Source organism: Dipodomys merriami, unplaced genomic scaffold (genome assembly GCF_024711535.1).
Source record: "Dipodomys merriami isolate MVZ:Mamm:240054 unplaced genomic scaffold, mDipMer1.0.p SCAF_104, whole genome shotgun sequence".
Classification (NCBI taxonomy): domain Eukaryota; kingdom Metazoa; phylum Chordata; class Mammalia; order Rodentia; family Heteromyidae; genus Dipodomys; species Dipodomys merriami.
In genome coordinates this window covers 696,526-721,335 of record NW_027202316.1, presented here as the reverse complement: position 1 = coordinate 721,335, position 24,810 = coordinate 696,526, and the positions used below count along the sequence as shown (strand labels likewise).

At 41.4% G+C, this 24,810-nt stretch overlaps 1 protein-coding gene across 7 annotated transcripts in view; it reads left to right on the top strand.

The window, feature by feature from the left end:
- The window catches only part of Hecw1 (HECT, C2 and WW domain containing E3 ubiquitin protein ligase 1), a 306,170-nt gene that overhangs the window by 212,389 nt on the left and 68,971 nt on the right, over positions 1–24,810 (top strand). For 4 of the 7 annotated variants that reach the window (XM_069998137.1, XM_069998118.1, XM_069998155.1 and 1 more), the window contains 5 exons: positions 5,428–5,570; positions 9,819–9,919; positions 11,712–13,067; positions 18,171–18,272; positions 22,589–22,739. In XM_069998137.1, coding sequence (XP_069854238.1) covers positions 5,428–5,570; positions 9,819–9,919; positions 11,712–13,067; positions 18,171–18,272; positions 22,589–22,739 — 1,853 coding nt within the window. The remainder of the gene's footprint in view (positions 1–5,427; positions 5,571–9,818; positions 9,920–11,711; positions 13,068–18,170; positions 18,273–22,588; positions 22,740–24,810) is intronic. The other 3 variants (XM_069998127.1, XM_069998173.1, XM_069998165.1) reach the window with 3 other exon arrangements.

Genomic DNA, 24,810 nt, shown 5'->3' with positions numbered 1-24,810 from the left:
TGTCTACATGATTATAGATAACTAAAGTAGTCATCTTTGTCTGAACTTGGGGGCATAGTATATATGTATACACACATACATATCCTTATTAATTTAAAAATGAGTAATTTATTAAATGTTTAAAGAATAAAGTATTAAACTGGGGTCTGAAAAAATATGCTGCAGATCAGTAACTTAAATACTTAAACACAGAGGCCACTGAGGAAGATTTAACTTTGTTCTAAGGAATGTTTTCCTAGTAATAATGTCATTTGATATTAACGGCATTGTTGTTGACAGAACTGTATTTCTGCACCCTGTGTGATCACAGCAGAGCAGAGTCACTGGAAGAGCTTTAAACACTGACAGCGCCTGCTCCACCCTAAAGGCAGCCTAACTTAATTAGTCAAGAATGAGATCCAGATCACTGCTGGTTCACACCTGTAAACCTAGCTACTCAGGGGCTGAGATTGAGGATTGTAGTTGGAACCAGCCAGGGCAATTCTGAGATTCCTATTTCCAGCTAACCCCTAAAAACTGGAAGTGCAGCTATGGCTTTAATGGTAGACAGCCAGCCTTGAACAAGAAAAGTAAAGATCAGCCAGTGCCCAAAACCTGAGTTCAAGCCTAAGTACCAGCATAAAAGTGTGTGTGTTGGGGGTGGGGGGGATGGGGAATGGGATCCAACAGTGGTACCCCTGTAAAAAAACAAATAAACAACAACAAAAAAAACTCCTCATATGATTCTAGTGCAAATCAGGGTAAAGAGCCCAAAGTAAAACTTGTGCTTAAACTCAGAAAAAGTTTGCTTTTAATTAGAAGAATGTTGACATTGTAGAAATCACCCCTGCTCATAATGACCCTAACATTGGGCCTGGATAGCTTTCTTTTTGTTGTTTCTGTGCAGTTGTAAAGTCTGTCAGTTGGAGATGGCACTAGTGGCTCATGCCTGTAATCCTAGCAACTCAGGGGACTAAAAATCTAAGGATTGATCCATGTTCAAAGCCAACCCAGGCAGAAAAGTCCATAAGATTGTTATCTCCAATTAACCACTAAAAAGATGGAAGTACAGCTGTGGCTCAAAGGGTAGAGAACTAGCTTTGCATTCAGGGGCAGTGCCCAAGCCCTGAGTTTAAGCCCCAGGAACAGTGTGCTCACGTGCACGGGTACACACACACACATACACACATACACACACACAAGGTATCTGTCAGTTGGTTCCTAAAGTAGAGACAAGACAGAACCCAGATTTCTAGTGGAGAAGTGACTTGGAACTTTACTCTTATCTCTTCATGCCAAGAGTCCTTTGTTGGCTTTTTTGTAACTTATGAAGAGATAATAAGTCACTTATTCATTTGTTGGCCCAACCATATGTTATATTTCCACTGAGATCCCCAGAAACAAAAACAATGAAGATAGAAATTAGCTAGCCATAGTCCATACTCTTAAGACTGTCCAAGATTTTCTCTTGCATTCCACACTGATTTCTTTGACAGGTGAGCTAGGATTCAGAGTTAAGATTGCCAAAATAGCTGGGTGCTTGAGGCAACAACATCTTTTTTGACATATTTTGCATATATCATTCACAATTTCTCTTTTTATCAATAAGCAGGTTGTTTCCATGGATACAAAGACTGAGTGGGTGTTGTAGTAAGAAAGGTAGCCGTGCCTGTGCAGTATTTGAAACAAGCCTATAGATTACAATGAGAAACTATACAGAATTATTGGCTAATAAAGGCCAGCTGAACTGAGTAAATAAATTTGAAGGCAGTCTAATCATTGAAGACTCAAAAGGAGAAAGGAGACAGTAGTATGGGGGTAGGAACCTTTCATCTTCCAAGGGCCATTTAGATATTTGTAATATCATGCAAGGGCCATACAAGATTAGCAATACATGCAGAGGACCATGGACAGCTGATGAAAAGTATACATAAAGCATGTGCCAAATGATTTGGGGGCCTGTGGGCCAGAGGTCTCCTACTCCATGAATAAGGAATGAACTCTACCTCACACAACATGAGCCTTACCTTCTCATTGTACAGTGAAGAAGCTGAAGTTCAGAGAGGTGGCGATTGACCAAGTCTAGAAAGTCACCATGCAGAGCTAGAAATAAAAATCACCAGGGGCTGGAGCTGGCTCAGTGGTAGAGCGCTTGCCTTGCATGCATGAGGCCCTGGGTTTGATTCCTCAGCACCACATAAGCAGAAAAAAAAAGCCGGAAGTGGCACTGTGGCTCAAGTGGTAGAATGCTAGCCTTGAGCTGAAGAGCTGAGGGACAGCACCCAGGCCCAGAGTTCAGGCCCCACGACTGGATCCCCTCACCATTATTTCACTCCAGTGATTTCCTGAGGTTTGCATTAAAGTCTAGGTCAATAAATAGAGCTAAGCAAAATCTACCCCCTTAGCATTAGGATCATTGGTGCAAGTAGCTTGTCCCTGAACAAACGTTTTTACTTTTTCAGGGCTACTCACTACTTTTTTTTAAACAGTGCCTGACCTAGCTGGGGATTTACCTGGACTCCAAGAGCCAAGGGAAGAGATTGATATCTGGGTATAGTGCTGGAAAAGAAAGAGAGGTTAAAAAAGGTTTTAAAAAAAGGTTAGAAAAGAAGTTCTGTATGAAAGGAAATGAACCCAGGAGTTGCCACTGAACTCTCAAGTATAATTCAATAAGCTCACTTCAGTGTCCTCTGCAGGCTACTGTAGGTAGAAATAATCTTGTTTTAATAAAAGCAATTAAGGTAGGAAGTACAGAAAAAATATGAAAATAAATTTAAGAGAGGCATATCTGATTTTTAAAAACTACTATAAAAATTGTTATACTTGCTTTCATCTGTTAGATAAATTAGGTAAATATATTTTTATCATAATTGTATCTATCAGATAAATAGATATACTTATCTATGTAAATATATATGTATTTATAAATACATAATATATAATAAGTATATAAATGATTATACTTGCCTATGTAATAAGCGTAGTGCTAGGATTGTGAGTTATATGTAATTACTTGTTTTTCTTTTGTCATGCACCATTATCAAACAAGCATCTTCCATCTCATTATTTAATATGTAATGATTATACTGCAACATATGTAATTATATAAATACTCATAATTTATAAAATTATAAATAATTCTGTCCTCATATACTACAATGTATTTAACCTATTGTTGTGCACTTAATTTAAAAGATATAATACAATTCAGAATGAAATAATGGACTGAAATAATAGACATTTTAAGGGGATATACCGGATAGCTTGAGTCTCAGGTAGACAGACCTTAGGAGTAGGACTTGCATCTAAATTTGATCCTCAAACTTGATATGTCTGTAATTCAATTTTGTAAATATCATGAATAATGGGTTCTTAGGAATTATATAGTCGTTAACTAAAACTAAGTTATAATGTAATTTAGAAGTATAACAATCCAGGCATAAAACATGAATACCAGGTGATCTTGTCAATGTAGAATCCCAAAAAATGTTGATTTCATGGTATAAGTGACAGAAGGCTTATGGTTCGAGGCTGAGAACAGCAGGGAAATCTGGACAGGAAAATGTTCATCAGTGAGTACTGAGTTCCCTTTAGAGTGGAAAAATAAGTTCTTCTGTTCTGTTGCACAAGATAGCAATAGATAATGTAGATCCCAACATACAGAGAAGAAAGAATGTTGCATATTTTCACAATAAATAAATGACAAATATTTGAGGAGATAAATATACTTACCTGGCTTTGAACATGATGCAAATGTACATCTGTTGAGACATCACATATTACCCCATATATCATTCAAGAGCAGACTGTCTCAGACTCTCTTTGCCTCTAGTGTGACTGGCAATGTTTGGGAGAGTGGCTCTCCAAACAGTTCACGATGAGCATGAGAACAGGAAATCCAAGTTTATCATCTTCAGTCACTGAGACTTGGAAGTTGGTTGTTACTGCAGCATGCCCTGTCTCATCCTGACTGATCATATTCTACCTCCGTGAATGGAAATAAACTAAGTATAATAATTGCTCTTAGGAACTAATCAGAATTGAAAGAAAATAATTATATTTTCAGCTGTTTCACGGCCCCCATTAAGTTACTGTCTAAGACTTTCCCCTCTCAGACAGTCCAGACCAGGTAATGCCAACATTTCCCTTCTTGAGTCTTTTTACTTTTATTGATTACTTCTGACAGTCATAGTCTTTCATTATTGTTGTTTCATTTTAAAAATCACATCACATACTGTTTAACAAATGCATAGTAAGGAATCAAATTAAATAAAATCTATAAGCTGAGCTTCATCTCCTCTACCAGTCAATTATCATTTTGAAGTCTGTCCTTCCTGCAGTCTCTCTGTGGTTTAAAGTACAAATGGAATTCCATTCTTAAAATGTTCTGTGTTTTGCTTCTTCATTTAGTTGGGTATCTCTTCACATCAGTACATACTGACTTGCTTTTTTTTTGGTCAGTTGTGGGGCTTGAACTCTGGGGCTGGGCACTGACCCTGAGCTCTTCAGCTCAAGGCTAGCATTCTACTACTTGAGCCACAGCACCACTTCTGGTATTCTAGTGGTTTTTAGAGATAAGTGTCTCACAGACTAGTTTGCCCGGGCTGGCTTTGAACCCAGATCCTCATATTTCAGCCTCCTGAGTAGCTAGGATTACAGACATGAGCCACCAGCCCCTGGCTTGCATTTTTAATAATTTTTTTAATGATGTTGATCTTTTGCTTTCAGAAGATTTGGTATACTCCGTTTAAGCAGTATCCTAAAGATCAATAGATGTGGGTTGTTTGTTTTTGGTTTTATTTCCTAGTCTTTTGCCACATTGTTAGTAACATTTCAATGGACATCATTAGAAGATACATCTTTCATGAACTTATGTGAACTAGTGAAGAAGAAAAATTCCTAGTGTTTGAATTCTGAATTGAAAGAATTTTTCAATCTTTCAATTTTTTGGTTTAGATGCCAGTAAATATCAACAGATACATATCTCCATAAGTTGGATCCATTTACATCCCTTACCATTATAGAGTGAAAGTTTTTATCTTTTTCTACTTCAAGAATACAGTGTATCATATAACTATTTTTAAATATGTTATCATAATCTTTTAAATAAAATATGGTTTTGTTCATTGAGAATGCATTTTCTGACTTATATATGGTTGTGTTTGTTCTTCAAGTATGACAATAACTTAAGCCAAGTAAAGGAAGCCTGAGTAGGATTCTTGCTGTTTAACTTGTACCAAAGTCAGTGTTTGAATTTCAGAGACTAACCTTTTTTTAAGCCCTGAGGGAACATTCTATTGTCACTCCCCATACTTGTAAGACCTTGATGTAAATATTGCAGGGTAGATTTTGTTTATTTTTGTTTTTACCATGACTTCTTTCAGGCAAATGGACTGGGACCTGGCCAGCCCTGGAACCTCTCAGTTAATTGCTTTTCTCTCCTTGCAGCAATTCAGTTTCGTGTCCTTGCCCACTGATGTGCTGGAAATTGAGGTAAAGGACAAGTTTGCCAAGAGCCGCCCCATCATCAAGCGTTTCTTGGGAAAGCTGTCGATGCCTGTGCAGAGACTTCTGGAGAGACACGCTATAGGGTAAATCTACAATGGGATCTAAATATTACTAGACTTCAGCCAATGGGCCATGCCTCAGGCAGTACCATACAATACAGGCTGATGGGAAGTCAACCTAAAAGTGTTACATTTCCTTGGTTCCTCCCATGAATTATATTGCCTAAGCCACATTTAATTAAACAAATCCTTTCCCTTCCCATTATTAGTATATCACTAGTAATATATCCTGTAAGCAAGTAGAAAACTCCTGAGACTATTAAAAGAAGTCATGGGGGGCTAGGAAGGTGGCTCAGTGGTAGAGTGCATGGGTTCGATTCCTAAGCACCACATAAGCAGAAAAAGTCAGAAGTGGCACTGTGGCTCAAGTGGTAGAGCACTAGCCTTGAACTGAAGAGCTGAGGGACAGCACCCAGGCCCAGAGTTCAGGCCCCACAACTGACAAAAAAATAAAAATAAAAAAGTAAAAGAAGTCATCAAAGAGGCATTTTTTTCTGAATGGATAGAAATTAACATTTGTTTTGACTAAGAAGACTATTATGTTATTCGCATGCCTGTCTTGCATGTAGGATTTAATCAATATGCAACATTTCCATAGCAAATGCTAGGTTTCTTGCCTAAAGTCATCTCAGAAGATGCTATCACTTGAAAATGCTAGATTAAATGGATGAAAATTTGAAAGCATGCACTACCATAGAATGATAGCAATTATGCTGTTTGCAGAATTCAATTGTATATGACAGCATGCTTCTGTTTTTTAGAACTTTTGCATTCATGTCTACTCAAGATTCTCTAAATTAAAGTCAACTGTGATCAGATACACTCTCCATGAATAATATGTATTTTCTTAGGTAACAACAACTATATTTAAAAATGTGAGTCATATCACTATAAATATAAACTTATGTTTCAATATGATATCATGAGATCTCAAAAGAATAAGGAAAAGTATTCAGCTGGATATCAGTGATTTATGCCTGTAATTGTAGCTACTTGGCAGGCTGAGGCTGGGAAACTCTGAGTTTGAGGCCAGCCTGGGCAGAAAATTTCATAAAAACCTTTCTCAACACATAGTTGGATGCAGTAGTACCACACTATATGGGAGGCTGGGATTGACAAGACTGGGTAGCTTTTCTACCTCCAAAGAGGAAATTGAATGTGGTGACATGAGTCTATGATCTCAACAATGATGGATAGCCTAAAGTAGGTGAATTGTGGCTCAGGTACACTCCTGCCCCTTCCCATAGAGAGGAAAAGAAAGATCCTGTATCAAAAATAACTAGCAAAAATAAATTAGTACTGAAGGTGTGGCTTAAGTGGCAGAGACCAATGTAGCAAGTTCAAGGCCCTGAATGCAAACACCAGTATGACCAGAAAAAAATAATAAAGAAAAGCAGGCATAGTTTTAAACATTTTAAACATATAATATTATTGTTATTATCAAGATGTTGTACAGAGGGGTTACCATTTCATAAATCAGGTGATAAGTACAATTGTTATTGGACAATGACACCTCTTCACTGTTGCCCTCCTTTATGCTCTGGCAGGCTAATGGACAAAAGGAGCATGGGTAAGATTCAACATTAAACACACTGTTATCTGATGTGTAGTATTTGTTCATTCAGGGCTGGATGGATGAGCACTGTTCTATGTACTAGGCCACAGTGAGGACCCATCTCTACCATGCAGAGGAGTTTTCATTACTGGATTCCTGCATATGTTAAAGCATCCCTTTTTCACTCTAATTGTATTCATTTCAGTCTTTTCTCTCTTTTGGTTACTATGGCTAAGACTTGTTGATCTTGTTCATTTTTTCAAAGAACTGACTGACTCTTTGATTCTTCATATTGTTAAGTCTCCATTTTATTAATTTCCACCCGGATCTTCAGTATGTCTTTTCATTTATTAATTTGGAGGTAGCTTTTTCTTGTTTTTCTAAAAGCTTAAGCTTAAAGTATATTATTGTGTTATTTATTTGTGATCTCTGTTTTGCGGGGTTTTTTTTTCAGCAAAATACCATGTTATTTTATCTATCATTAAGAAACAAACACCACATGTATAAGACTTAATCAAAGGTAGTCCTATATTATCTGGTATGAAACTCTGCAAAAATTTCATGCAGGAATTTACAAAATGCCCACTCACTTTTGGTTTTCATGTCTTCCCAATTTCTTTCTCCAGTGATATTATGTATCTCTGAATATACAGCATAATTTTAATGTTTCCATAAGTATCGTGGGGCATATCTTTGAATGAATTATCCAGTAACTGATAAAGCATGCAGAGAAATGAACTATAATATGCTAGAACACTTAAGGAGTGATTCCAATATTTTTAATGTAGGTATTCATAGCTATAAACTCCCTCTTAGAACTACCTTTCCTGTATCCCAATGGATCTGATAAGTTGTGTTTTCATTTTCATTTGACTCTAGGATTTTTTAAAAATTCCTCTTGGCTTTCCTTGAAGAAATACTGATTACTGAAATGTGTATTGATTGGTCAATCTCGATATATTTTATAGCTTCTGTTGTTTATCTTGCTATTGATTTCTAATTCCATTCTCGTATGATCTGACAAGATACAAGATATGATTTCAGTCTTCTTGTATTGTTTAAGACTTGCTTTATGGCCTGAAATATAATCTATGCTGTAGAAGGTCCAGGGGCTTCTGAGAAGAATACAATGTGTTTTCTTCTTCTGTTGGATGGAATATTTGTAGATGCATCTGTGATATAGTTTAATTATGAAGTTTCTTACTTGGCTCTTTGTCCAAATTATCTATTAGTGAAAATAGTGTTGAAGACACCCCACTACTCTTATAACACTAATGTATGAAAAGTTCCTTTTATTCAGGAGTGTTGTTTTTTATGAAACTGAGTACACCAACATTTGATGCTTCTCTAAGGAAAATATCAAACCAGTGGGTTATTCCAATACACATTGTTCATTGTGTAATGTCAATGTTTCCTAGAAAGAAACACTAAAACACTACCAGCCTATAATTTATGTTTTTATTTGAATACCACAAATTTTTAAAGTTGCAATGAATATAAAGTAATGGTTGTGGAATACGCCTTCATTTTCACCAGGGACACTAGAGTGTCCTGTTCTGGCTGTCCCAAGGTAGTCATTGCTCCAGTTTCAGCCAAGATAGTGGACAATTTACTCTACTAAAGCTCTACTGTCCTCTTGGATAGCTGTCCTTTTAGTCATTTAAACAACTACTTTAAGAGGGTAGATGGATGGGATCTGAGTCCAAGGTTGAATCTTTCTAATTGGTTTAACTGGAAGTTACAAGCCAATGAACCAAGCCTACAAGGCTAGCCTTTACTCTGTCCTATAGCAGATGGCTTCCCAAAGCACAGTGCACACCTGCAGCGACCTTGATAATATCCATTCTTTTTTGGGGGGGAGGGTCCAGTCGTGGGGCCTGAACTCTGGGCCTGGGCACTGTCCCTCAGCTCTTCAGCTCAAAGCTAGCGCTTTACCACTTGAGCCACAGCGCCACGTCTGGCATTTTTCTTTTTGCTTATGTGGTGCTGAGGAATTGAACCCAGGGCCTCAGGCCACCTTCCCAGCCCCAATATCCATTCTTATAGATCACATATAACCCTGAGGGCACCATGTTCTGGCACTGCCTCCTTGTACTTTTGAAAAATGGCAGTCTACACAGGAAAAGCAAGCAATGAACAACTGTGCCTTTCTCTCTCTCTCTTTTTCTCTCTGTCCTCTAGTTCTAGAGGTTGGAAATCTTGTTCTGTAAATGGCCAGGTAGTAAATATTTTTAGTTATCAGGCTACATTCTCTATCCCAAAGGATCAGCACTTGCACTGTAGCATGGATATAGCCACAGATAACATGTAAGCTAATAAACATGAATGTGTGCCAATAAAACTTTACTTATGGGCTCTGGAATTTGAATTACATACAAACTTCATATGCCTCAAAATATTCCTCTTCTTTGAGTTTTTGGTTTTTAACTACCCATATATGTTAAATAAAAAGTCATATCCATACAAAAGCAAGTCATGCGTCACATTATGGACTACAGTTTGGTGACTTGGACTTTCAGTATTCCGTAAGAATTTGGTGCCAGCTGCACCCAGATGTGTTTATTCCCATCACTTCAAGGTTATCTGGTATGCACCTAGGAAGATCCTCAGCTCCTGCTCCCAAGCCTTCTCTAGGGTTGCTGGTGTAGCAGTACTCTGCGTGGTTTGTAACAGGGGAGGTGCTAACTGGATCTGTGACAGCACTTATTTCCTTCCAGGGACAGGGTGGTCAGCTACACACTTGGCCGCAGGCTTCCAACAGATCATGTGAGTGGACAGCTGCAATTCCGATTTGAGATCACTTCCTCCATCCATCCAGGTATTTTCAGCATGAGCGTCATGTCTTCTCCTAGGCAAATGTCTTAGTGTGGCTCCTTTCTCTAAAGCACAAGTAACCATGGCTCTCTCCAGACATGTTCTAGGTTTTGTGGTTCTCTTATCTGCTTCATTTGAGTCCCAGAAGCCAGTGATTTTTCTGGAAGCCAGGTTGCTGTCCCTGGACTGAGAGGCTCCTCTTCACTCTGGTGGCCCAAAGGTAGAAGATTACAAAAGGGAACGGAGATGGACACACAGCCCAGCTGGATCCAGAATCACATCGCATTTATTGTTTTATGGCTAGCTCCTCTAGGTTATAGCAGAAGGTGCTCCATAGATGTTTGGGAATTGCATACAGGAGTAATGAATGAATGAATGAATGAATGAATGAGAAGCCTCTCTTTTTACTCATAGCTAGATATAAACTGGCTAGTATCTGACGAATGTCATGTTGTCAGAGAACAACAATACTATTGTTATTGTACAATAGTTTTTTTAAAAAAATACCACAGATGAAATGAAAACTACAAGTGAAACAGAAAAATTCATAACTATGTTCATTTGTTGCATGCCAAAACAAACTTACCAATAAGAATGATGACATGAGCCGGGTGCCAGTGGTTCATGTATGTAATTAATCCTAGCTACTCAGAAGGCTGAGATCTGAGGATCATGGTTCAAAGCCAGCCCAGGCAGGAAAGTTCTTGAGACTCTTATCTCCAATTAACCACCAGAAAACTGGAAGTGGCACTGTGGCTCAAGCAGTAGAGCACTCACCTTGAGCTGAAGAGCTGAGGGACAGCACCCATGCCCAGAGTTCAAGCCCCACAACTGACCAAAAAATAAAAACAAAACAATGATGGTATGCCTGATGGTTTGTGTCTCCTCTTGCCCCACAGCTCATGTATGGATGTGGGTCACACTGAGAATTGGTAGGTCCTTTTGGGACACCTTTATGCATTGCTGTTATGAATGGAGCCTCTGAGAATTTAAGAGTTTGGAATTTATTGCTACCCAGTCATTAAACTGCAGTTGCACTTTTCTATACCCAATATGTAACGAGACTGGGAGAAAACAACTATATTATCTTGTCAAATTCAGCCATTGCTGCATATTGAGAATAAGACTAACTCTTCTTCAGAGTAGACATAGGATTTAATGCTTATCGAAAAGACAGTGTCATTTGCAGTGGGGACATTGACATGTGGTAGACACCCAGTTGAGCAGCTGGGAAGGGAGAGTTAAACAGTGATTGCAGTTCCATGAACCGCTGCCTGGCGTGGAGACCTAGTTTGGTTTTCTATTGCAATAAGCTCCAAATGACAGTGATTGCTCCCAGTGGCTGTCACCCAGCCCTTGTCTTCTCTCTACTTGCTTATGAATCTGGCTCTCCCATTTTAGTAGCTGTCCCCTGGAGACCCATCACAGGACACTTAAGAACAGGCACCATTCATGTGACAGGGATCATCAAGGATGGTTGGGCACCAGTTATGTAACCAGCACTGAGGTAGTGCTAGACTTGGTCATTTTACCACCAACAACCACAGCAATAACAACAAAATAATTTTTAAAAATTCCCTTGACTCAGAATCTTAGAATATACCCACCGTTGCAAATTGTCATTAAGGAGCTACAGAACTCTGCTGTAGCAGAGCTCTGCCTAGGGAGAGGGGTTGATGAGGATCAACCCCTAGGTCCAGTCCCCTCACGTGGAAATCCCTTCACGATGGCTTAGCTGTGCACTAGCACCACAATGCTTTCTTCCAGAAGGAATGACTTGCTTCTCTTCTTGCCAGCAGATGATGAGGAGATGTCCCTAAGTACCGAGCCCGAGTCAGCAGACGTGCCAAACAGCCTCCTGGGAAGCAGCGGTGGGGCCCCTCCAAGTGAGGCTCCTCCAGAGCCGGGCGAGCCCCCGAGGGAGGCCTGCGCGGTGGACAGTGCGGGACAGCAGGTCCTGGAGCAGGCTGGGCAAGCGGAGGAAGCGGTGGTCACCACCGAGGCAGGAGACGATGGCGTGGATCCCCAGGTACCCGATGGGGCTGGGGAGCTTCTGGCCCCAAAACAAGACCCCCAGCCCGTCCTGAGTGCAGAACAGCTGGCCGAGGAGCTGGAGCTGGGCGAAGAGGCCTCCCCATTGCTGCTGCTGGGGGACAGCGAGACGCCAGACCGCAAGGAGGATCAGGTAGAGGAGGATGCAGCTTCAGAAAGCAGGGCCCGAGGGGAGGAGGAGGAGGTGGAGGAGGGCCAGGGGAAGAAGGAGGAGAAGCTGGAGGCGCTGGAGCCGGAGGGGGATGCGACTGCGCTGGACCTTGGAGAAGCCGGGCTGCAGCTGCGGGGCTCGGTAAAGAGGAAAAGCAGGCCGTGCTCCCTGCCGGTGTCGGAGCTGGAGACGGTGATCGCGTCGGCCTGCGGGGACCCCGAGACCCCCAGGACGCACTACATCCGCATCCACACCCTGCTGCACAGCCTGCCCTCCGCCCAGGCCGGGGGCTGCGCCCCCGAGGACTGCGCTGAGGAGGAGGAGGAGCGCACCCTCGAGGACTCCTCGGATAAGGATGCGCTCAGCGAGGTGGACACCATGGCTGCTGAGCCCCCACCGGCATTGGACGAGGATGGGGCCGAGCCTGGAGGGGCTACCCGAGGCCTGGCTGCCCCTGGCCACCCCAGGAGCCACTTCCCCAGCTTGGCCAACAGTGGTGGCCGGGGCGCAGACGGGGATGCACAGCCTAGCACGGGGAGCGATAGTGACTCCAGCCCCCGGCAGGGCGGGGAGCAGGGCTGCGAGGGCTGTGACGGCTCGTGCTGCAGCCCCTCCTGCTACAGCTCCTCCTGCTACAGCTCCTCCTGCTACAGCCCCTCGTGCTACAGCCCCTCCTGTCACCATGGCAACAGCAGGTTCGCGTGCCACTCGCGCTTCTCCTCGGTGGACAGCGCCAAGATCTCGGAGAGCACCGTCTTCTCATCCCAAGAGGAGGAGGAGGAGGAGGAGGAGGAGAACAGTGCCTTCGAGTCGGCGCCCGATTCGGTGCAGAGCCCCGAGCCCGAGGCCGAGCCCTCGGGTACTGGGCCCTGGCACGAGGGCGCGGACAGAGCCAGAGCCACCGACGCCCTGGAGTCCCCCATGGCAGGTCCAAGCGATCGGAGAGAAGGTTAGACCTCAAACCTGGTGGGAGGGAGCCCAGGACGCAGGAGCCGGGTTTGCAGAGAGTCATCGGGAGGCCCAGGGCCTGTCTGGTCCACGTGTGCATGGGGCTGGGCGACCGGGTCTCAGATTCACAACCCCCAACATCAGTAGCAGACGTTCGTGAGCGTGCACTTGTGTGCTTGTCTCTCTGTTGGTTTTCACCCATCTGCAGAACGGTGGGGGCAACCAACCCAAGTGCCAGGGGTAGCCAGCCTCGTAAGATAGACCCGAGAGCGAATCCCAGATGGAAAAGTCCATGTGCCTTCCCAGAGTGCATTGAAGATTTAGCAGCCAATGGCTAGCATTCGTTGCAAAATACCCGTTTATTTCTGTCTGAGGATTTAGCTAGCCCCATGTCTGTGGGTAGTCTGTAGACGTTTACCACAGTTTCTGTCAGCTCCCTTCGTGTTATCACGGTTGGTGTGGATTTGTGGTGGTGGTTGTGGCTCCTGTTAGCTATGTTGGTTCATGGAAGGGAAGAAAAACGCGAATGCATAAATACCGTTGCTTCAACTAAGATGCTAATTGAAAAAGAAAATCACCTTTAGTTTTAAAATGTATATTTTAAAATGTGTGTTTTAAACCAAAGATATTCCTTTTCTTGTTCCTGCCTATGGGATCAAATTCTAATATGTCTTTCCTTATGCAGGATTGAGCATCAACTTCCACCAAGTGAGGGGGAGGGGAAGGGGAAAGTTGCATAATAATATGAAATGGTGCTGTTGTTTGTAAAAGAGGAAAACAGAGATTGTGTTATTTTACTGTTTGGTGTAAATCAGCTTCCAAAAGGACAAAAAAAAAAAAGTGATGGTATTCTCCCTAGATTGTAAGCTCATTGAGGGCCAGAAATGCACTTTCTTGCTGCTTAGCTCTTTAAACAAATGCTTGGCACTTAAGGTTTAAAAAAATCAGGAACTAGAATGAGCATAAAAAATAATTTAAAGTATTTAGTGGTGTTCTGTGTTTCAGAGGAAGAAGAGGTGAGTAAAATTGTCACATGTAAGAGAGACACAGGAAATTGGCAGAGAAAAAAAATGGCACAGAGAAGCCAGAAAGATCATGGCAATGCACAGCATTGAAATACAGCCCTGAGAAGTAAGCATAGGATGGAAAACTTGAACAAGATTGTTTTGAGTAGCTAGATGTTAAGTGCTGCTTCAGGGAGACTGATCAGCATCAGAGAATACATGGAAAGATAGTCCATAATAACACCATGATGGAAAGGGTTATACAGAGGAACTGATGCTTCAGACCAGACAGTAAATGTTCAGGCTTTATTCATCAAGAGGAAGGCAAAAGCATGTAACTAACTATTACTATTCACATTGAAAGCCCCCTCCTCTTTGACTTCTTTTGCACTAACAAGTGTTCTACCCATTCTTAGCTCAGAGCCATTCAGAGTGTCTTAGCCTGGAATGTATTTTGGCCTACCTATTCAGAGATTATCTACACATGATTGATTGAAACTGGCTCTGTGTAAATTTATTTCAAAGCTTATTTTACAAAACGAACAAACCCACACACACACTAAAAAAAAAATCACTGTCCTGCCTTTGAAAGATTGGCAGTCTAACAGGAGAAAGGTAGGAAAGGGTTCTGTAGCCATAAGCAGAAGTGTTTGTGGGGCAGTTTCTCATGAAGTGTCTGAAGGCACCTCTGTGCTTGGCTATGGCCATTAGAAGGAGAGCTATGGACATTCCTGTGGCTCTTGAAAGGGACTATGGATCTCATGGGGCTTTGTAGATTCTGACACATGACTTAACAGCCAGTCTTTCCGCCTGGCCTCAGAAGCTAACAGTGCCTCACTAGGTGCTGGTCCCTCACACAGAGACCTATCTGACACAAGCATGGGGCGTGGCTTCTGCTCCCTTAGGAAACACTGTATTTCCCCCACCCCTCACCCCTGGCTTATGTACCTTTTAAGATTGAGATTTCTTTTACTATAGATATGCAGTAGGTTAGCAAAGGCAGGCTTAGTGGAGGATTTGGCAACAATTCAAGAATGCGCACCTTGTTACAACTCTGTCCAGTCCATTGAAGTCCAAAAGGACAGTAATATAGGCTACTGCTATTCCTTGCCTGTATTTTTTTTTTTTTTCTGTGCCTGTCTGGGGCTTGAACTCAGGGACTGGGCACTCTACCTAACCTTTTTTTTTTTGCTCAAGGCTAGAGCTTTACCACTTGAGCCATAGCTCCAGGGTTCAGGGGGGTAAACTGGAGAGATGAACCTCTTAGACTTTCTTGCCCAGGTGGGCTTTAAACTGAGATCATCTGATCTCAGGCTCCTGAGGTGTCAACTACCAACACCCGGTTTCTTTGTCAATTTTTTGCCTCATTTCCCTCTAGAAAAACTATTTTTACATTTCAATTTTTAAACCCCTTTATTCCTTCTGCAAATGAATAAAAGGAGCAAGATAATGTTGTGGCTGTGAGCTCAAGCCCTGAAGGCTGATCTTCCAGATTCATATTTAGTTCCTGCATTCTCACCAAGTGCTCTGTACCTCAGTTTCTTCATGTGCATAGGTGTAATTGTAGAATTAGCACCACAGGATAAGTGGAAGAATTAGGTGAGATTATGTTACAAAGCAACTCAACAATCTGGTGAGCAATTTCACCAAGTTAGAGTTCTTCCAGGCATTTAAACAGTGAGTTTAACTTTAAAGTTGTGTGATATACAGTTACAGTAGTGCATACCTGTAATCCAGGCCAAGGTAGGAGAATTGAAAGTTCAAAATTCACCTGGGCCATAGAGTGAGTGAGAGAGAGACACAGAGAGAGAGAGAGAGAGAGAGAGAGAGAGAGAGAGAGAGAGAGAGAGAGAGAGAGAGACAGAGACAGAGACAGAGACAGAGACAGAGACAGAGAGACAGAGAGACAGAGAGACAGAGAGACAGAGAGAGAGAGATTCAGAGAGAGGGAGAAGAGGAAGAGAGGTAGTATGGAGAGAAAGAGACAGACAGATGATATAAAGCATACAGGAAGATCACTTCAATTTGTATTTCCTACTCCTTGCTACTCAAGACAAATTTTCACATTATTAGGTGCTTCTAATGTTATTCTAAGAGGTCTATCTGTGTCTACAATTTATCATTTATGAACAAACTTTTTAAAGTCCCTCCTGTATTTGTAGCTGAGAAATAGGCTAGACTGTCAGACCCTGTAGCCAGTCTGAGCTCTTCCTTTGTAGGTGAGGTGCGGGTGATGCACTGGGGCTGGGTCCTCCCTCATACGCATCAGAATCGCTTGCTTCTTCAGCCCGCTCTGTGCATCCAGTCAGCTGACATGTGTCAGACACATCATTGCATTTGCTTGGGGTTCACAAGCAGGTGGGGTTAGCTCCATTAGCCTCAGGCAAATGACAGAATTATTCCCACTGGCTTGGAGTAATTAACCTGATTGATTGAATTAATTACAATGAGGTAAGTTTTGGATTTTTTTTAAACAGAAACTAAATTTAAAATGCAGCAGCTGATGACATAACAACTATACCATTGTTTTTTTTAATTTCTAACACTAAACATATAAAAACACACATGAATAGTCTCTGCTCATCCACAGAAGCTGTGTTTGAAACACAGACATACCACAATGAATTGTGCTTTGGTGCGATGAGAGCCCTTCTTGGAGCACATTAGAGTCTTCAAGGAACCAGAAGATTGAGTAATATCCTACAGTTTATGTAAGAATAATCATGTAAATACACACACACACACATATATATATATATATATACATAATTTAAAAGAGTCTACTTCCTAAGCTTGTTACTTCTAAGAAATAACTAAGCTAAGCCCACCTAACTTCCTTCCTAATATTTTTTTTTATGATTAAGCAGGCCAATGGAACTAGAATGAGAGGAAATAGCCATCTTCCAATGTAAGGACATTTGGGGAAAATGATCAATATTCAAGATCCCATACTGATCTCAACCATTATTGTTCACAGCTTCCCTCCATTTTGACCTGAAGTTTAATAGGAGTGTCCTTACTTGCATAAACCATGGAGAAAAGAGGAAGGAAAAGCTCTTGTCCTCTTGTCCTATGGCCAACAGAGTATGAGCACAGCGTGAAGCAGGAGAAAACCAATCTGGAGTTAAATGGAGGTCATTTTATATTCTGGGCCTTTTTCACTCTCCAGGGTTAAGGTACCCAGCTACCCATCCACATAATCACTCCACATACCTGAGAGCATCATCGTGAAACAATAACACTCTTCTAGAACATTCCTCAGCTCATTTGCACTGGCAACAGTACAAACTAAACCCATAATAATGAGACGTGCATTCTGTGATTATAAGGTTTAAGTTGAACATTTCTCTGAGTCTGTCTGTCTTCTTCCTTCTATCTCACTTTCAGAATCACATGTTTCAGTCTTCTTACTTTTTAATCTACTTCCTTTATGTCTTGTCTTTTCCTTTTTCAAGAGCACCGTGGCTTGTCTGAATCCTCCGATGTCTAGAGTAGTCTTGAGTTTCAACAGAACTCTAGGCTTACTTTCTTATCTCTGAGCTTCCCTACCACAGAAATTTCTGGGCCTTACAATCTCCTTGACCCATCTTGGAAAGTGATGATCTGAGAGTTTAATTCTCCCCACATCTGAAACTTAGTGTCTCTTGAAATCTATGATGAAACCATCCTATCCATAGGACAAGGTATAATTTTGGCAAGCCATCAAGCTTTTATGGAACATTATAAATGCTTCACTTTACTCACATAAGCCTATTTTCCTTTGCTAGGCTAAAAGTAGGCTCTGTTAATTTTCTCTTGTGTTCCTTTCTGATGTCACCTTTCATCAAGAAAGTCCAAGTGGTTATGGAATCAGACTTCGATCCTACATATTGGTCTGTATGGCATAGCTCATTAGTAATCAAGTGTTTAGATTTTTTCCCTTCCCTTTTGTAAAAGAAAATAATTTCTTCTGTCATGAATGACTGTGAATGTAGTAAGCAGACACAAAGTCTGCCCACTCTGCTCGTTGTTTCTTGTAGTGAATGGTTTTAGTCGTGATTTTCTGATGACGTTGCCATAGCAATAAATGAATCTAAATGTCTTGACTATCTTGTCCGTAGGTGAATGCCCTATACTCCATAATTCCCAGCCAGTAAGCCAGCTTCCTTCCTTGAGGCCTGAACATCACCACTACCCAACAATCGATGAGCCTCTTCCACCAAGTAAGCTTTAGTTTTTAACATCTATGTCTTACCTTCTTGTCAAGTCTAAACAGGTCAGTAAAAATTTGTATGTAAACATCCAGACTCTTCCCCAATCCCATGTTTTACACTATTATCAGGAACAAAGATGGCACCTACAATATGTTGGTTTTGGTTTTTTTATTGTTTCACATGGGGTCTTGAAGAGGTAACCATATATTTTCAGAGTCCCTCCATTTCTGAAATGGAGAATATTTCTTTCTAAGACTTGAATAGTCCTTAAAATTGTTATCTATTATTATTACTACTATTACTTTATTTGCCAGTACCAGGGCTTGAACTCAGAGCTGTGTGCTCTCCTAGCTTGCTTGCTCACTCAGCTGGAACTCAGTGATTTGACCTACACCCCACCAGCCCAACTTTTTGCTGGTTTGTTGAAGATGGTGTTTCCTGGACTTTTCTGCCCAGGCTGGCTTCAAATGTGATCCTCCAGATCTCAGCTTCTGAGAAGCTAGGCTTGTAAATGTGAGCCTCTAATGCCCAATCTCTGATTTTTACTGGTTTTAAATTTATAGTTTTGAACAGACTGTTCCTATTGTTTCCTGTCAGATTTGTTATTCACAAATAAAGCAACTTCAAGCAATGGGGGCCCATGATCTTACTTCCCTGTAACTTGCATCAATGGATAAAAGCTCCACACTTTTTCAATAGTTCTTAGGGAACCAGGCAAAGTATCATCTGTAGGGTAAAATTAATTTCACTTTCCCCTAGTAGCTGAAGAGTATAGTTAATAATTATCTAACTGGACATCTGAATGTAGGAAAATCATTTAATCACTCAGATGTGATTTTCTTGCTTAACACCTCACATGCTATTAAATGTTAAGTTTGGACTACGCTGCACCTGGATGTCATTCTAGTTCTAACCTTTAATATTCCTTTTAATAAGTTTTTGGAAAGGAACTAGTGCCTCTAAGAATGGTATAAACTCACTTAGCATCACATATTTTCATAAATTGTAGAACATCTTTCTTTGGGCCTACGATATTTCTGTTGTTGTTTTTTTACACAAAAAATGACCTTTAAGATTTGATAGATTTTACCACTGGGGGAAAAAAAGTGTTTCCAGCATGCAAGAAATCCATGTTTCTTTGCATTCTTTGGCCTGTGTTTACTTTAGGTAATTAGTTTGCAACATACCACGTTTACAAGTACCCCAGATGAGAAACAGCAGTGAAGTAGACCAGCCTGGCATTCATGGAGGTCATGAGGAGATGGAGCGTGGCCAGGTTCTGAATGTCGACTTTGAAGACAGATTTGATGACACATTGTATACAGAAGAGAGAGGCAGAGACAGTGACCTAGAGAGAAGAATGGAGTGTGACCTAAGAGTTTTAACGTAGATGGCTGAAGTTGTTCACAGCTGAGATGGAAAAGAAAGCCTATAGCAGAGCAGGTATAGGTGGGGAAGACCAGAGGCTTGGTTTTTATCTTATTTGAGATGCCATCCAAGTAGTTGTGTCAAGAAGACAATCGAATGGGCAACTCTGAAGTTCAAGAGAAAGGTCTAAACTGTGAACACAAGATAGCATTCATTCAAACAAAACAAAAAAAAAACCAAACCTGTAATATACAGCATTACAGGGGGTTCGAGTTAAGAAAAAAAGATCCATAATTAGGGTCTCCATTGATCTTATACTTCACAGAAAATATATACATTAGCATTCAACAGATCCCACATCACACACACAAAAAGTGGCCTTCACTAGATAACTTGCCCTACTATGTACAGGTGGTTTTCGGGTGTCTATTTAAGCAAATGATAACATCATAGTGCTTAATCCATCTAGCCCTACTAAGGGCAGAAAACCTATTTGGATTTTTGTTTTTCCACAAAATAGATGAAAGTAAATTCTTTTCTTTTTCGTTCTCTCTTAAATTTATATTATTATTTTATTTTTGCCAACACTGGGACTTGAACTCAGAGCCTCTTTTTCCTCATAGCTGGTGCTCTGCTACTTGAGCTGTGCCTCCACTTCCAGCTTTTTACTCATTAACTAGAGATCATCTCTTGGGCTTGTCTGCCCAGATTGTCTCTGAACCACAATTCTCAACTCTCAGCCTCCTGAATAGGAATACAGGCATGGTGCTTGACTTGTTCATTTGTTTGTTTGTTTGAGAAAGGGTAGCCCAGACCAGTTTTGAACACATGATCATCCTGCCTCAGCCTTCTGAGGGCTGGAATGACAATCATGTACCTCCAAAATAAATTCTTTACAAATCAACCCAGAAAACATGCTCACCACTTCTGCTTACCCTTAGCCAAGTAGTTTATGAATAAGTGCAAGAATGTGTACTAGCACTATACATTCTAGACATGTACTATATCCCTAAAAAGCTTTAAGCATCACTTTTCATGAATGATTTAGACATAGTTAAACTTAGTATCATCATTACTGCTTCATTCCCTTGTTTTTATCCTTGGAGGATTTGTAAAACTTTAAACCTTGTCTGTGAACAAGTCCTGCCTTTACTCTGGACTCCTGCTTTACTCAGCTCTGTATTCTAGGAACAGGCAGAGTTCCTAGTTTATAGTTTAAAAGGACATTTTCCAAGTGAATTAAATAGTGAAATGCTCTTAAAAGATTAACGCTTACTCTTGGTTGGATGAGTCATGTTGATTCAAGAAAAACAATTGTTTGGGAGGCATTGCCATTTTAGGGTTTTTTAAGATCAAACCAATTATCAAGTGACACTTAGACTGATTCTCAACACTTTTCTACATATTTACAAGGAACAGTTGACAGCTGAATTACCTAATCACCACTTTGAGTCTAAGGCTTCTGGAAAAAACTTACACAAATCTAAGCACTTTTCCCCTTTAGTTTATTTTGCAGTTACATTTAGTGTTTTCTAATATTTGGGTTTTCACTGGGAACTATTTAGCAATCCTTCAAGTCAGACCTATGCCATGATGTTTCCAAACAAATATGCTGTCTACATATAAAACCACAAATACGCCAAATTTGCTTTTCCATTTAAAAAGTTAAAAGTTGCTATGTCATTACCTGAATCCTTAAGCTACTTCCTCTTGAGAGCTTTTCTCATTTTTGCAATCATGTGTGTTTGTCTGTTTGTTTTCCTTTAAATCCAATATACTTGCAGCATAACATGATCAGGTTGCCGCTCTTTCCACTCCATTGTTAAGTGTGGAGTCTAACAGCTTTACCCATACCCATTGCTCTTCTATGCCAAGTTCATATGTGAACATGACTTCCAGGCCTATTCATTTCTGGGGCTTTCCCATGCACCTCACCCCACCCCAGTCCCTGTCTGTGCTATGTATTGCACCTCATCTGTGCTCCTGCCTTTCAGCTTTCTATGGGTTGAGTTTAATTTGGAAAGTGAGTATCTTAATCTTAGGCTCCTCCTGCTGTTTTAGAATGTTTATTTAGCAACAAGAGATTTACATTTTTTTTATCTTTTTCAATAGTTGTTATTGGGTTGCATTGGTTTTGGCTAGAAATATTTGGCAGTCATTTATAGACTGAGTATACATTGTGAATTTATAACCTATCTAGGTATTTAACCCTTCTCATGAGTCACCAAAGCCTGATAGACATGAGAAAGTTGCAGGGGCAGTATTTTAGGACCAAAGTTAAGACTGGTTTTAATTCAGAGCCATTGTCCCTCTGTCACTCACCTTCTGTTAGATTTAGCAAAGAAAAGATGCTGTCATTCAGAATCACAGCATCAGCTATCCCTGGAGGATGCATCCAATCATCCACAACTACCTCTTGAGTAACCAGCAGATTGTGTGTGTGTGTGTGTGTGTGTGTGTGCTGGTCCTGGGGCCTAGACACTGTCCCTGAGCCTTTCTGCTCAAGACAAACAGCTCTCTACCACTTGAGCCACAGCTCTACTTCCAGCTTTTTGGTGGTTAATTGGAGATAAGTGTCTCCCAAACTTCCCTGTCCAGGCTGATTTCGAACCCCAATCCTCAGATCTCAGCCTCCTGAGTAGCTAGGATTACAGGCATGAGCCACCAGCCCAACAGAATATTTTAAGAAATAAATTAAGCAGGCTTTCTCTTTAGAAACCATTAGTTCTAAGCATAGCTCACATTCAAGGAACCATAGTCACTGTTGAAAATAACCTTGCAGACAGCGTGAGTGCATTAGACTCTTTTCTGAAGGCCCAGTTCCACATCCCTCCTCCCAAACTCAGAGGAGGTGCTTGGAGAGGGTGACACTGAGCCAACGGTGAGTTCTACCTACAGCCGACCTGGAAGTGGTGATCTTGTCCTTGATTTTCTTTTTGCCTTTTATTAAACATTAGATTGGGAAGCTCGAATTGACAGCCACGGGCGGGTCTTTTATGTGGACCACGTGAACCGCACAACCACCTGGCAGCGCCCCACTGCAGCAGCCACCCCGGATGGAATGCGGAGATCGGGGTCCGTCCACCAGATGGAGCAGCTCAACAGGCGGTTGGTGATCAGTATGCAACAAGCTCCTGTACACCCCAGGAAGCGGGGAATGGCAGCACACTGTCCTCTTACACCCATTTGCCCAGAATGAGGAGATTGCAAAGTAATGAAGTAGCTTAAGAAACCTGCTCATAGCGTGCACTTGGGAAGCTAAATTGGTGGCAGAAGACACGTTAGACTTTATTGTCACTTAGCAATGGGGAATTCTGGAAAAGAGTAGTTCTTAACCACAACCACCTCTCCAGGCATGGAAGGAGCCCAGGAACTCTCCAGAAATTGAATGCTAGATTTTATATGAATATACCTCTTCCCCCCACCCCCTTTTTCTGATGGAGTAGTTTATATCTGTCACAAGATTCTCAAAAGGGAACAGAACTTGAAACATTCCAACAATAGGTCTTATAAAAATATTATAAGCCGCCTGCAAGGAAAACAGTCTCAGAAAGCATGATGTGTATTTTCTATTGTGGCTTCTTTTTTTAATCCGACATTTTGCATGTGTGTGTGTGTGTGTGTGTGTGTGTGTGTGTGTGTGTGTGTGTCCGTGCCCGCGCACACAAGCGCCTGCATACACTAGTCCCAGGGCTTGAACTCAGTGTCTGAGTACTGTCTCTCAGCTATTTTGCTCAAGGCTAGCACTCTACCACTTGAGCCACAGCGCCACTCTACCACTTGAGCCACAGCGCCACTCTACCACTTGAGCCACAGAGCCACTTCTGGCTTTTTTGCCGTTCAATTGGAGATTGGAGTCTCATAGACTTGCCTGTTGAGGATGGCTTCAAACCACAACCCTCAGATCTCAGCCTCCTGACCAGCTAGGATAGTAGGCAGGAGCCACTAGTGCCCAGCTTTATCCCACATTTTGTACCAGCATCAGTTAGATAGATAAGGAGATTTCATCTTGATGTATCCTTATATGCATGCAATGTACTTGGATCTGATTCACTCACTACATCATTCTCCTTTGCACATTCTAGTACTTTCATCAGATTGACCTCCTCTCACTTATTTGCAATAGTACCCTAGTTTCGTAGTTTCTCTATACCCATATGTAATAATTCTGAATGCTTGAAAATATTTTTAAAGTGGAGTGTGGTGGCGTAGTCCTGTAATTCCAGCTACTCAGTAGATTGAGGCAGCAGAATGATTTAATTAAGGCCAGTCAGGGCTACATGGCAAGGTCTTTTCAAAAGCGAGAGAGACAGCAATGGAGACAGAGACTGAGACAGAGACACAAAGACAGACAGAAGGGAGAGAAAAACTGATGGACAGAGAGATGGGAAAGAGAGATTCTTTTGAAGAATTGTTGTGTCTAAAAAACCAGGATCCTCCAGGAACTTTGCAGTCTTTTGTGGGTAAATCCTGGTATTCTTCAGTGGAGCAAAGCATACTAGGGGAGTCAGCCAGACTTCTGGGAACAGATAAAGAGAAAAGGAATTTAAGTTTTGAGAAATTGTTCCCTTCTTGTGAAAAAAACTCCTTAGAGATAGTCAAACAGCCTTCAGATAAGTATTCAGGCTTTAACCTAGAGCTTTCAAACACTTAAAAGTTTTCTGTAATTTGGTAGCCACAGAACGTACACTACATGGGCACAAAGGGGTCACTTTCTGATAACTTGCATTTGTATAGAACTCTTACAAGGATCACTGCTTCACCATAAAAGAGGCTGAGAGTCATTAGGCAAAACAGAAGTCATGTGGAGTGAGGGAAACAGGTGGAGGAGACAGGAACCCGACAACTGGATAGCTTTCTAAGTCATACAGGATATGGAAGAAACCCAAGTTACCAAAAGGCAAGAAGGGGCAGGAATCTTCTGTTGAGAGGTATAACTGGTTGTGGAACCCCTGCAGTATGGGGATGATTTCCCTACACCAGAAGGATGACCCACCATTGCTTTCCACATACCCAGCTTATCCTGACTTCAGCACAGCTGCTAACCCCAGGCTCCTGTCCTTCATTCATTCTCCACACTATGTTTGGTGATCATTCTAAGTATGTATCTGGGACTGTCTGTCTGTGTGTGTGTGTGTGTGTGTGTGTGTGTGTGTGTGTGTGTGTGTGTGTGTGTGTG